The 13,631-nt window shown below is 40.9% G+C and overlaps 1 protein-coding gene across 11 annotated transcripts in view; it reads left to right on the top strand.

Moving 5' to 3' along the window:
* Nucleotides 1-1,470: 1,470 nt before the first annotated feature.
* The window catches only part of IL12RB2 (interleukin 12 receptor subunit beta 2), a 92,637-nt gene continuing 80,476 nt past the window's right edge, over nt 1,471-13,631 (top strand). For 5 of the 11 annotated variants that reach the window (XR_002731213.1, XR_002731215.1, XM_023209831.1 and 2 more), the window contains exon 1: nt 11,826-11,959. Coding sequence is in view for 3 of the 11 variants with exons in the window: in XM_023209831.1 (XP_023065599.1) it covers nt 11,933-11,959 (27 nt within the window). In the remaining 8 variants the exon portion in view is untranslated. Of the gene's footprint in view, nt 1,911-6,374; nt 6,687-11,825; nt 11,960-13,631 lie in introns of those variants that run through there. The other 6 variants (XM_023209827.2, XM_023209820.2, XM_023209829.2 and 3 more) reach the window with 4 other exon arrangements.

Raw genomic sequence — 13,631 nt, 5'->3', positions numbered from 1 at the left:
TTGTTTTCAAATCGTCCCTTCATAACAACGTATCACTTGTTGTGAAAATTACCTTGAAGAAACAATAACAAATAAACCTCTGGGGTTTTTTGTTCTTCAAAAAGATCTATTAGATAACATATACTGAGAGCCATATATCAATACCGAAAAAATCAGCAAATTTAGGATATTTGTGTGTTTTTTTGTAAAAATAAAGAAAACGACTCACTTTAAGACAACTTTTAAAAACTTTGTTACAAACGATTTTTACAATTATGTATCATCTCATTACAAAGTAATATTAAGATTCTACAATTTAAAAGATTTTAGTAAAATTATTCATGTAGATAAACTACTAAAGCCTATAAACTACAATATGTCACAATCCCATAAAGACAATCTACTGTACATTATTGACTCTAAGATGTACATTTTTCATATTTAGCATCTCATTTGGGAGCGGTTTTAAGGTTTTATTTTTCATATTTAGCATCTCATTTGGGAGCGGTTTTAATGCCCAGAAGTGTGGTATGTAGTTGTCCTCTTGTGCAAGCTCAGCAAACCTGGATAGGGCTCAGTGGACTAGAAGAAAACTCCAGAGACCACAGCAGGGGACTCTTTAAAAAAAAAAAAAAAAAAAAAAAAATTCGATAGGTAATATACGTATGTCTAAAATCTAAAGTTTATTTAGAGATATCTAAATAAATAAAATCTCTAAACTAAATAAAATTTTAGTTTAAAAGATTCTAAATGTTGAGAAAGCATTGTCGTTGTTTACCTGGCCTTTCTTTTTATTTCTTACTAATGCATAAATAATGGTATGTCTTATAATTAAGGAAGTCTTAGATTTAAAGGAATCTTGTTGACGGGCGCTGAGGCTCAGGCCTGTAATCCCCGCAATTTGGGATGCCAAGGCGGGAGGATTGCTTGAGGCCAGAAGTTTGAGACCAGCCTGGGCAACAGAGTGAGATTCTGTCTCCATAAATTTAAATAAACGTGTTTTTTTGTTTGTTTGCTTGTTTGTTTTTGTTTTTTAAGTAATATTGTCATAGATAAAGGCACAGCTGCTGACCCCTCTGCACTGTGGGCAGTTTTCCCTCTTCTCTGAGAGCACCACTTGTAACATGGGACCTATACGGGAGTGGTGACACGCCATCTCTTCGGGTTTAACATTTTTCTCATTTTTTAGATGGCAAATACAAATGGAAGTTCCAGTATGTTCTGCCCGCACTCCAGTGGGCGGTCTTGTGAGCAGTCCACTTGGGAAGCTTTGGCGCTCAGGTGTGGTAAGAGCTGGGCGGTGCAGAGCACAGAGAAAGGACATCTGCGAGGAAAGTTCCCTGATGACTGTCAACAAAGTGCCACTTCTCTGTGTCTGTGAACGCTGAAAACATGATTTTGTGGCGCCTATCATATAGGTGCATAAACGCACCTCACCTCGGTCAACCTTTGCTCCGTCTTATGAGACAGGCTCTATTATCGTCATTTTATATGAAGGAAATCTGACCGTGGAGAGAGAATTATCTTGCTCAAGGCGACACAGCAGAGCCCACAGGTGGCAGAATCCCACCCGAGCCCGCTTCGACCCGCGCGGTAGAAACCACAGCGCCCGCCCGGCGGCGCGTCCGGCGCTGAACTCGCTCACAGAGAAGCGAGCTCTCTCCGCCCGGCTGCCACCGCCCAGCCCCGGCCCCAGCCCCAGTCCCAGCCCCAGCCCGACCACCACTCGCCGCCAGCTCCCCGCACCTCGGCGCTGCAGCGCCCACCCCGGAGTCGGTGGCGCGGGGGCGGCGGGAGCGGAGGCTGGAGGGCGGGCGCTGGCACCGGGAACGCCCGAGCACCAGCGGAGAGCGCGACACGTGCGGCCCAGAGCACCGGAGCCACCCGGTCCCCGCAGGCCCGGGACCGCGCCCGCGGGCAGGCGACACACGGTGAGTGACCAGTGGCTCGGGGTGGGGGACAGAGAGAACCCCAGGATCCCGGACCAGCGGGGTGTTTGCGTGCCCGGGATTCCGTGCCTCGCGTCTTTCCGAGGAGATTTTGGCGACGTCTTCTCTCTTTAAGAAAACGAAAAAATGTATATTATTTTTTAAGTCTTCCAATGTGATTTCAGATGGCTTCTCTTCATCACAGTCCTAAAGCCCTGGGCACAGATGTTCACTTGGAGGTACTGGGTTGTGGTTTGGCTGGATGGAGGGGAGGGAGCGCGTGGACTGAGCCTCCAAGGTACTCTCCGGGCCGGGCACAGAGCGGTGGGCTCACACGGAAGAGAGGGGACAGCGACTGGGAAAGGGCAGAGGGCACCCCTGAGGGTCCAGCCCTGGTTCAGGCCCACAGGCGTGGCTCCCGTTGCTTGAAAATGTATCTAATGTAAGATATTGGGGGGGCCTTCCATAGTCTCGGATAAGGGTGAACTATCCCTGTCTCTGGCTTTCCTGTGACCTCTGGACTAACCCTGCTGGCCAGTTACTAGCAATGCTCTGGTGCAAGCAAATTGGCCAGCCTTAGTTTTCTCTTCTGTGAAATGCCTCTTCCTTTGTGAACTATGAGGTCCTTCTCACCTCCCTGGGACACACTAAATATCAGTGTCAGCATTGTATGGGATTATGTATCTGTACCATTAGATCCAGGTCTTACAAATAGTAACCTAAAAGCATACAAATAGATCTTGTTTAAGAACAGAGGCCCGGCACGGTGGCTCACGCCCTAATCCCAGCTACTCGGGAGGCTGAGGCAGGAGAATTGCTTGAACCCGGCAGGCAGAGGTTACAGTGAACCAAGATGGGGCCTCTGCTCTCCAGCCTGGGCAACGGAACAACAGAGCGAGACTCTGTCTTAAAAATACATACATACATACATATATATAAATATATACATATTATATATACAGATATAAATATATACATATTAAATATATATGCACATATATATAAAGAACAGGGCAAAATTAGTCCTTTTTTCTCCATTTTTAACTCTAGATAATTGTTATCATCTACTATGTGTGTGCTCTGTGTAGATGAACATCTTTTTTGAGCACCTACTAGGTATTTGGTTCTTGAATATACATTATCTAATTGCTTAAAAACATAGTGAAACTGTTATTAGTATTCCCATTTTTACAGATGTGGAAACTTACATGTTTCACACAGTTAGAGTTACAGGTTTCTGGCTCAAAACTGTGTTCCTTCTGTTTCCACCTCTCTGGCTCAGAACCTTATACCCACCTCCACTTGAGCAAACAAATGTTGGATTCTCATTTTCCATTAATAGGAATGGTCCAGTGCCCTATTTCTCTGTCCAACACTAAAGTCAAACCCTAAGGTCCACTAAAAGGACCTTAGTGGCTAAGAGCTAACACTTTCTTCCCTATTTTAATGTGAAATCCTCAATACATTACACTATCTGTTAGGCACAACAGGCTCCAGAAAAGTTTGCAATATACTCTTTTCCATATGTCATGCCTCTTGAATGTCATGATGGTTATATAAGCTGATAAATTCCCAAACTTTGACAAACAGAATCTTTCCTGCATTAGAATGAGTTTTAGTGTGACAAAAATGCTAAAGCACGTGTATAATTTTGAAGGTAGAAGAATCGTCCAAGTACAGTAGGTATGGGGCATCATTTCTCAATTGTGGACTTATTTTTGTATTGCTTCACCTGCTTTTCTCTCTACTAAATTATTTGTCATCTTTGTAATTACACTCACAGCACTGCTGTCAACTCCTACATATAAATTTGTGCAGAATGGCCAGACGTGGTGGCTCATGCCTATAATCCCAGCACTTTGGGAGGCCAAGGCGGGCGGATCACCTGAGGTCAGGAGTTTGAGAGTAGCCTGGCCAACACAGTGAAACCCCATTTCTACTGAAAATACAAAAATTAGCAGGGCATCATGGCACACGCCTGTAATCCTAGCTACTCGGGAGGCTGAGGCAGGAGAATCACTTGAACCCAGGAGGCAGAGGTTGCAGTGAGCAGAGATCGCGCCACTGCACTCCAGCCTGAAACTTTGTCTCAAAAAAAAGAAAGCCAAATCCCAAAAGAAGTCTTACACAATTTCCTTTTCTCTTGGAAGTTTCTAGTGCTCTTCACCAGTTTAACAGTGGTTTGTTTTTGTTTTCCAAATAAGTATTGAACATGTACATTATGGTCAGTGCATTTGCTGGACTTAGACTTAGTGAATATAAAGAAATGTAAGGCCCAGTTCATGACCTATGAAGTCAAAATTGTTTGGGAAAATTTTGAGAATACTTAATATGTCTTAAATGATAGGTGGCATGAAGTTAGGAGTTATTGAATCTAGTTTTAATCAAATCAGTCTTTCAGTGGTAAACCAGATGAGTGGGCAAAGAGAGGAGTCAAAAGCAATGCCATCTAACTTAATTCTTGTAGTGTCACTGAAAAGAAGTTATACTGCCTTTTTTCTTATCATAATAATAATAGCAGGTAACATTGATTGAGCTCTTGCTATATTCCAGGCACTCTGCTAACAGCTTGTCATTTAACCCTCACAATAATCCTGTGAGGTAGGTGCTGGTTTTTTGTTTGTTTTTTGTTTTTGAGACGGAGTCTTGCTCTGTCACCAGGCTGGAGTGCAGTGGCGCAATCTCAGCTCACTGCAACCTCCGCCTCCTGGGTTCAAGTGATTCTCCTGCCTCAGCCTCCCGAGTAGCTGAGATTACAGGTGCACGGCACTACACCCAGCTAATTTTTGTATATTTAGTAGAGACGGGGTTTCACCATGTTGGCTAGGATGGTCTCAATCTCTTGACCTCGTGATCCGCCCACCTCAGCCTCCCAAAGTGCTGGGATTACAGGCTTCAGTCACCGTGCCCGTCCGGTAGGTGCTGTTCTTATTCCCTTTTTACAGATAAAGAAACTTAGGCTGAATGGTCAAGTGATTTGTCACAGGCCATACACTAGAATTATCCTAGCCAAGACTTAGGTGTCCTGAGCAGATTCACTGCTCATTTCATTACTACTCCAGTTGCTCAGGAGGCTCTTCTAGGAGCTTGGACTGAGGTGATGAGAGTAAACATGGTTCAATTCCTCTTGGAGGTAGTAGCTTTGCGGGTTCAGCATGGGAGCCCTGATGCTTGCTGAGAATAAATGAGGGGGTAAGCCTATTCCTGCAGAATTTAAACCAATAGAAGAGGGAAAGCAGTTAGATTAACAGAGCATCAAGCTTGGATTTTTATTTCTCAGGTGCTCATGGAACGAGAAGGGAAGCATAGAATGTAACTCCAATTCAATTCTGGATTTATGTGTGGTTTTTCTGGGTTATCTTGGTCAACTTACAGATTTTTCTATCTGTAGAATAGGATACTAATCATTACTTTATGTACTTGACCAAATATTAACAACTAAATTATGTGCTTTGCACAGTGATAAACTACTAAGTAAATGTCTACAAAAGATTATTAAAATTAGAATCTTTTAACCTCTATTTTGCAGTTATTGCAGGAAAAGCAACATATTAAGTAAAATATCAGGAGATACTGAGATGGAGCGTTGTTAGTGTAGAGACTTCGACTGAATTCTTCATTTATATAAGAAACCTGGGGAAACATGGTGGGCTGCTGATCACTACCCTTAGTTCTTTAATTCCCCTCCCAAGTGTGCCTCCAATTATCTCAATTGTGAAATTCTTAGAAAATTCTCAAAACAATGTAATTGTTTTAATATGTTAATGCCTTACAGTACTTTATGAAAATACTCAGTGTTCGCTTACAAGGTAAAGCAAAACTTGGCCAGGACTTTGCAAGTCCTGGATACCCAAGATCCAAGGATAAACCTCCTGCCATTGTCCATAAACAGAGACTTCCAGATTGAGGATGTCAAAGAAAAAACCTTTCCAATAAACTAAGGAAGAAAAGTTAGTGAAAGAGGTTTAATTTTCTCAATAAAGGTCAATTGCTATTTCTAAAATGAGGAAAAGAAGCTTTGAAGTATGAAGTTAGCTGCCATGGTGACAGAGGCAGAAATGGAGGAAACAGGCGTGGCGCCCGGGGCCTCTTTCCACACATCATCCTTCCCAATAGAAGACAGCTTATTTTATCAACAGGTTTAGCAGGATACAGAGAGTGAATCAGAGAAGGCTGGAGTTTTTGAAGCTTTATTGAACACTTGCCATGAAAGTTTTAGGCTTATGGGAGCTATTCAAAGAAAGAAAAAATGTCATGTAGTTTATTTGAAAGTGTCTTGTTTCTCCAAGACTCCATTCATGTCTTGTTTCTTTCTTTCTTTTTACTGTTATATTGGATAAATGCTTGTTCAATCTATAGGATAAAATAGTTCTCAGTACAGATGATTCAGGGGTTGGGGTGGGATAAATTGATTTCAACTGTGATTTGTTTACACACAATATTTCACGAGTCTATTATGTCAAATAGGATATATCTAAAATGGAAATAAAGACAAACAGAATTGACAGAAACAACATTCCAGAAAAAATAGAAGAGAGAACAGCATAAAGGAAGTTTTTAAAAATAAGCTATAAAAAGGGAGAGGAGAAAGCACATTGAATTTGAAAAAAAAAAAAAAAAAAAAGGAACAAAAATTCGGAAGTCTCCTGAATTTGAGCAAGAAAAGAAAGTTCCTGTACTTGGATGAAATTAAAGAGGAACCATAGGACTACAAATGCTTACCAGTGAAATTAGAGAAAATTCCAAGGAGCTTCATCAGCTGCACAAAAAGGAAAGCAGGTGTGTGTGTTAAATTTGGCTCATGTAAACAGTGCTTGGACTATTGAATAGAAAGAAGAAAAAGTAGAGAAGGTTGTGCGTTTTACTTTCCTTCCCCTTCAAGCCATTTAACATGACGTTATGAATGGGGCTGGCTTGATGATGGGGCCTGATAGACGGACTTTTGCCCATGTAATGGCTTGTTACATTCTTTCACCAAATGGTAGACTTAGAATGAAAACCAGTTCATTTTCATGCCCATAACTCAGGAAAATTAATGAAGAAGAGAACGTTAGCTAATGGGTAACTTGATTTGATTATCCTTCTCCATCACCATAGTGGAATAGCATTAGACACGGTTACATATTGTGTGTGCGCTGAGTTTTGTTGTTTCATCCTCTTTTGAGGGAGGTGGGCATCAGAAGTAATGAGTCAACCTTCTGAAGAGTAAAGCATTAGGAATTATAAATGCTTTACTAGATAGGTATCATAAAGATTGTATGTAAGGTGCCTAGCATCATGCCTGAAACATAGTAAGAGATCAAAAAATTGCAGCATTAGTATTAGTATAGTGTTAAGATTAGCATTATTTTTAGTATTATGCTGCTACAGTTGCTATTGATTACAAGCAGTCTCACATCTAGAAGTAATGTTGGATTAGAAATCAGGAGACTGCCTGGGCATGGCGGCTCATGCCTGTAATCCCAGCACTGTGGGAGGCCAAGGCAGGCGGATCACCTGAGGTCAGTTCAAAACCAGCCTGATCAACATGGTGAAACCCCATCTCTACTAAAAATACAAAAATTAGCTAGCCATGTGTGGTGGCGCACGCCTGTAGTCCCAGCTGCTCGGGAGGCTGAGGCAAGAGAATCACTTGAACCCAGGAGGTGGAGGTTGCAGTGAGCCAAGATGGTACCATTGCACTCCAGCCTGGGCGACAAAATGAGACTGTATCAGAGAGAAAAAGAGAGAGAGAGAGAGACGGAGGTTCTGATCTGGATTTTGCTATTAATGTGAACTTGAACAAGTCCCCTCTTTTTTCTAAGCCACGGTGATCCATTTGTAAAGTAGGGAATAAATGACCTCTAAAGTGTTGTCTGTATATTGATCTGCTACCAGTAAAACATATCTCTGTAAGTAGCTTTGCAGGCAGAAGGGAAGAATTTTGTTCTTTGCCTCGTTTAGTCACCTGATCATTAACAACATGCATTTATATGACAACCAGCCTTGAGGCATACTTGATCATTTGGTTGTCTGTGGTAGCCCAGACTGAAATGTCAGCTGTTGGAGGGGAAGGGAGCAGCAGCACACAGTAGTTACTAGTAACTTGTGTGGCTCCTTCCTCCCCTGACATTTTAAGTTCTTTGATAGCCTTAGGAATTAAGATTTTTTTACCTGGCCTAAGAAAACATACAACTCTAGTACACTGAAAATCATATGTGATTTAGCAAAGAAATACAAATGAGGGAATCAGCAGGGGAAATAGGAACCAGTCTCAGTGGGGTTCCTACTTTGTGCTAAGTATTCTCATGAATCCACGACACCATGGACTGTTCACAATAACTTTGCCTTAATCGTCACTGTAACTTTGTCGAGCTAGGTATTACTATACCTATTGTAAGGGATGAGGAAATGGTGCTCTCACAGCCATAGCAGACAGCAGAACTGAGATTCATTCACCTTTTTCTTTTCCTTAATATCACTGTTTCCCTAGATCTTAATACAGTGCTACAGAAGAATTTGGAAGTAGAAAGTTTTCCTGCCAGCATGAGATTATCACCTGTGAAAGGAAACTTAAGAGTTTCTTTTTTCCTAGCCTAGCACAATACAATTTTGAAGTGGCTGCATGCTTTGTGCTTCTCTCTAGAGCAATGGGGAAAGAGGCTGGTCAGGGAGTAATTGTCTCTGTCTTCCTGCTGGTTGGTGTATTTCTGGCTTGTTCCCGCCCACCCCACCCCCATTCTTGATCTGAGATGTTGTTTTCACCATCTGGAAACTGTCACCACTTGAGTGATGAGTCAATGACATAGCACACTCTTTGATTTTCTGATTCAAGACAGAGTTGTTGTTTTAATATTTACCCCTTAGGCAGGGTATGTGAAGGATGTTTACAGTTATAGGAGGTTTCATTTTATTGGAAGATACCTCATTTACTTGAAGGTCTTTGGGGATTCTGAACTTCTCATAAATGGAGAAGCTATTTTTACCTGGTAGTCAGAGAAAATCAGCAAGTTTGTGTTTGGATCAATGTACTCAAATTTATCTTCCATTTTACACATTTCATATACATATATATGTTTATATAATATACACATATAGTTTAACCTATTTAATAATAGGACATAATATATATAAAACATATTTCATATATATCCTTTTTTTAAATCCTTATAATTATCATGTGAGTATTTTACTATTTGGAGAATGTTATAGCTTCATAAACTGTGATCCATGTTGAAAATTTCTACAAAGGGGTGCCATAGATATCTTTTGCAGTTAGGAAGCAGAAACCTTCTTAATCCCTATGTAGCCATTCATTTAGTTATCTTCCAGTTCAATCCATAATCTTGTCTATGCCAGAATATTCCAAATTCTAATGCAGCAGCTAGCATAGCTACTATAGGGGTAGAAAAACTCCCCTCCACCCTCCTAGGGTCTTGATTGAGTCTGAGAATTAAGTTGACATTAGGTTAACAGGAAAAAAAAATAACACAAATTTACTCAGCAAATATTATGGGACATGGGAGACATGAAGAAATAAAGACCTAAAGAAGTAATGAGAGTCAGTTACTTAAATACTGGACTGAGCAAAGAATAGTAAACTATAAAAATGTGACTAAATTATGTAGGGATGCTAAAGTCTGCACAGATTTCTCTTGGTCTCAACTTCTCATCCTTGAAGATAAAGATGTTGTTGACTTTCTTTCTAGTACAGGGAATGTCTTTCATATGGGAATTTTACCTTCTTATTTTAAGAAACAGCAGAAAAGTCAAAGTGATCTCCTTGCACCTGCTGGTTTTCAAGTGCCTTTAACTACAATCATCAATATGTCAGAAGAGTATATTTTAACACCTTTACTAATACAACAAAAACTTAATCCAATCACAATGTAGTAGAATAAGATTTAATGTAAGTAGTTTTAATGTAGTTGCATTAAACTAAACTAGAAGTAAAATAGATGAACACACACACAATTTAAGTTTTATCCAGGACAGCACATGCCTACTATGTGCCACAAATTGTGGCCTCTGGCCCTGAGGAGCTTGCAAGGAAATGGAGGAGAGAGACAGGTATCTAAATAAATTAGTTCTCTTTAATTATGGCACATGCTAAGATAGGAAGATGCCAGGGTGCTTTGAGGATACTGGTAGGAGGGTTCACTCTGACATGAAGACATAAATAAGGCTTCCTGAAATCTGACCACTTCTTTCCATTGCCACTACTACACCTGATGACCACATCATCATCATTTTACCTGTGCCTCTGCAGTCATTTCCCAACTGGTCTGCCTGCATCCACCCCAGTCCCCAGAGTAGTGTGTGTGTGTTAATGTCAGTCGTATCTTGTTACACCCTCAATTAAAACTCAATTAAATAAGTAAAATTCCTAATTAAACACCAGTGGTTCCCCATATATTTGAGAGTAAAATCTAGGCTCCCTTTTTTGGCAAACAAGTCCATAGTAAATCTGGTTCCTGACATCTTCTCTAATTTCATCGCATACCATTCTCCCTGCAGTCACTTTCTCCAACCACCCTGACCTTATTTCTGTGCCTCTCCCTTGGCAAGCTCGTTCCTCTGCCTCCAGGCTGTGCATTCACCATTCCTCTGTGAGGAAAAGTGTTCCCACATCTTCGGTTGGCCAGCACCAATTTTAGCCCAAGCTTCGCCTCCTGCAAATGCCTTTGCTGACAAGTCTCTATCCTCCCCAGGGTATGTCCTCTTTTATGTCCTTCTTTTATTATTACCGGGTTGTTGCTTATATTTTTGTTTTTTGCCTCTCTACTCCAGGATGTTGTTTCCATGAAAGCTAAAATCCCTTCTGTCTTGTTCTCTACCATATCCCAAGGCCTCGGCACTTAGCAGCTGCTTAATACATATTTATTGAATGAATAACTGAATTAAAGGTGTCTGAACTGAATTTAGATGGATGAATAAGACTCACCCAGTCTAAAAATAGTGGCAAAGTAAAGAGAATAGCATGAAGAAAAAACACAGAGGCATGAATAGGCATGAGACGGGCAGGGTTATAAGCAGCTCAGTGTCACTAGATGGTAGTGTCAGAAGACAGTGGTAGTGGATGTGGCTGGTGATAAACACAGAAATTAGATCACAGAGGCCATTGTATTCCATGACCTTGGACTTTTGGTTTAGAGACAGGGAGACCGGCAGATTTTGGCTTAAATCTGTGCTTCTCAAATGTTTTAACAATGACTCACAAGAAACAGATTTTATGTATCTGTGAACTGAGATCCATCCCCAGCTTTTAGATGCTGTCACGTTCATTGGCTCCTGGCTCCTTCCTCCACTTCAAAGCCAGCAGCAGCAGAGCAAGTCCTTGGTACATCATATCTCTCTGACCCAGTCTCTTGCCTTTCTTGTACACTTTTAAGAACTCCTGTGATTATATTGGACTCACTTGGTTAATCCAGAATAATCTTCCCATCTCAAGGTCCTTAACTTTAATCACATCTCCAAAGTGTCTTTGCCATGTAGGGTAACCTGTTCACAGATTCTGGGAATTAGGGCATGGACATCTTTAGTGGGCCATTTTCCTGCCTACCACAGGGATGTTTATAGTGGTTTTCTAAAGATCATATTCCTTTCCCTCCTTCGCATCTTTCTTTCAGTAGACATTTATTGAGTACTTACTGTTTCCCAGTGTTAAGTGCTGGTATTCAACAGTGAGCAAGGTAGTCAATGTTCCTGCTCGTATGGGGCTTATATTCTAGTATAGAAGACAGATGACAAACAAGTAATTAAGAAATGAGGTAGTTACAGATTGTGCCATGAAGACAATAATAAGGTGATGAGTAAAAAATCAACTGGGAAAGACCACATTGGTCAGGGAGGGCGTGGGAGGGATAGAGACAGTGGTCAGGGAGGGGCTTTCTGGGGAAGTAACACGTAAGCTGAAATCTAAAGGGTGTAAATACGTCAGCCACACAAAGAAGCTAGAAGAGGATTCTAGCAGAGAACTTGGAAAATGTGAAGTTCTCTAGGCAGCAAAGGGCATTGTTCAAGGAATGGTCTGAAGGCCAGTGTGAATGGAAAAGAGTGAACCAGGCAAAAATGTAAGTGATGATGGCAAGATGGGAAGAAGTGAGGCCATGCGGTGGCTGAGACACTGTGTGTGGTATGGGCTGTGGATATTTTTCTAACAGCAGTAGGGACCTGTTGAAGGGTTTCAAATAGTGGTGGTGTGCAGCAGGTAACATGATCTGATTTATGTTTTTCAAAGGTAGTTGGCTATATGAAAATGGCTTAGAAAGGGCAAGGATGGACTGGAAAGACACGTTGAGGGCTAGCATAGACTAGGGGAGAGATGACAGTGGTTTGGACTAGGGTGAAGGGACAGTTGGAATGGAGAGAAGTGCATTGATCTGTAAAATATTTTGGAGGTAAAGTTGACAGGACTAGAGATGGTTTAGCTGTAGGAAATAAGAAAAAGATTGGAATCAAAGATAGCTTCTAGGTCTTTTAGCCACTTAGGGATGAGAATATCATTCACTGAGATAGAAAAGGCTAAAGGAAGAACCAATTTAGAGAAAGGGTGACAAGAATTTAGACTGAACACCTTAATACTGAGAATCTGTTAGACATCTAAGAGGTGATGCAAAGGAGACAAATGGATGAGACTGGAGCTCAGGGGGATGTGTGAGTTGAAGATCTACTCTGAAATCTTTAGCTAGCAGATAACATCTAGAGCCAGGGGACCAGGTGAGATCACCTACAAAGAAAGTAGAAATAGAAAAAAAAAAAAATACCTTGAGTGTGCTAAGGTCCTCCTAGAGTTAAAAATCAAGAGGAAAACAGAGTAGCCAGAAAAGACTTACACTAATATGCTAATATTATTTAGGGTTTTCCTGAATGATGACTAGGCTAGAGGTAGAGGAAACAAAGAATGCCATAGGGACAGAAGTGCTGTGTCTCTAGCACTTAGTGTACCTAGCACATGAAAGGCAGCCATCCATATTGAATGAGTAAGTGAAATTTTCTGAAACTCTTCAATATTTTCTGGCGTATGTCTAGGTATGGGGTTAAGAGGTAAACTTTTGCTTTGCATTGGCTACTTTTTAGTGGACTGACACCACAGAACTTCCCAGCCTACTTTATGAATTTTTGGCCTATCTTTAATGGAATTTAAAGAATTTGTTACTGACCAGTAGAGCCATTCCTTAGGTTTGAATTTGAAACAGATCAGAATTGACAGCTTATGTTTTCTGACCTATTCAAGATAAAAATCACTCTGTAAATAAGTAATTAAAAAAAAAATAAGTAAACAAGCTTCTCTAGAAAACCCAAGCAACCCTTGGAATTCCTTTTTTACTGCCAAAGAGATCAATCTTTTACTAAGTTCCAGATGGGTTATGAGCCATTTTTCAATCTACTGATTTCAGAATCACATGACTGGATCAGAAACTCTCATTAGTCAAACTACTCTATATGGTATGAAGATAAGCCTTGTTTAGAAGGAAAAGAAGAACAAAAGTGTTCTGTGGGACTAAGTCTCAGATAGGTTAAGCAACTTGCACATGGTCTCAAGTATTTAAACTCAGTGCTAAAGGACCCCAAAGCCCATTGCTGTGGCCTGAATGTTTATGCCCCCCTCAAATTTATATGTTAAAATCCTAACTGTCAATGTGATGATATTATGAGGTGGGGTCTTTTGGAGGTGATTGGGTCATGAAGGTAGAATTTTCGCAAATGGGACTAGTGACCTTATAAAAGAGATCCCAGAGAGCT

This window comes from Piliocolobus tephrosceles, chromosome 1 (assembly GCF_002776525.5).
Source record: "Piliocolobus tephrosceles isolate RC106 chromosome 1, ASM277652v3, whole genome shotgun sequence".
In the NCBI taxonomy this organism is placed as follows: Eukaryota; Metazoa; Chordata; class Mammalia; order Primates; family Cercopithecidae; genus Piliocolobus; species Piliocolobus tephrosceles.
This window is presented reverse-complemented; position numbering and strand designations above follow the sequence as displayed.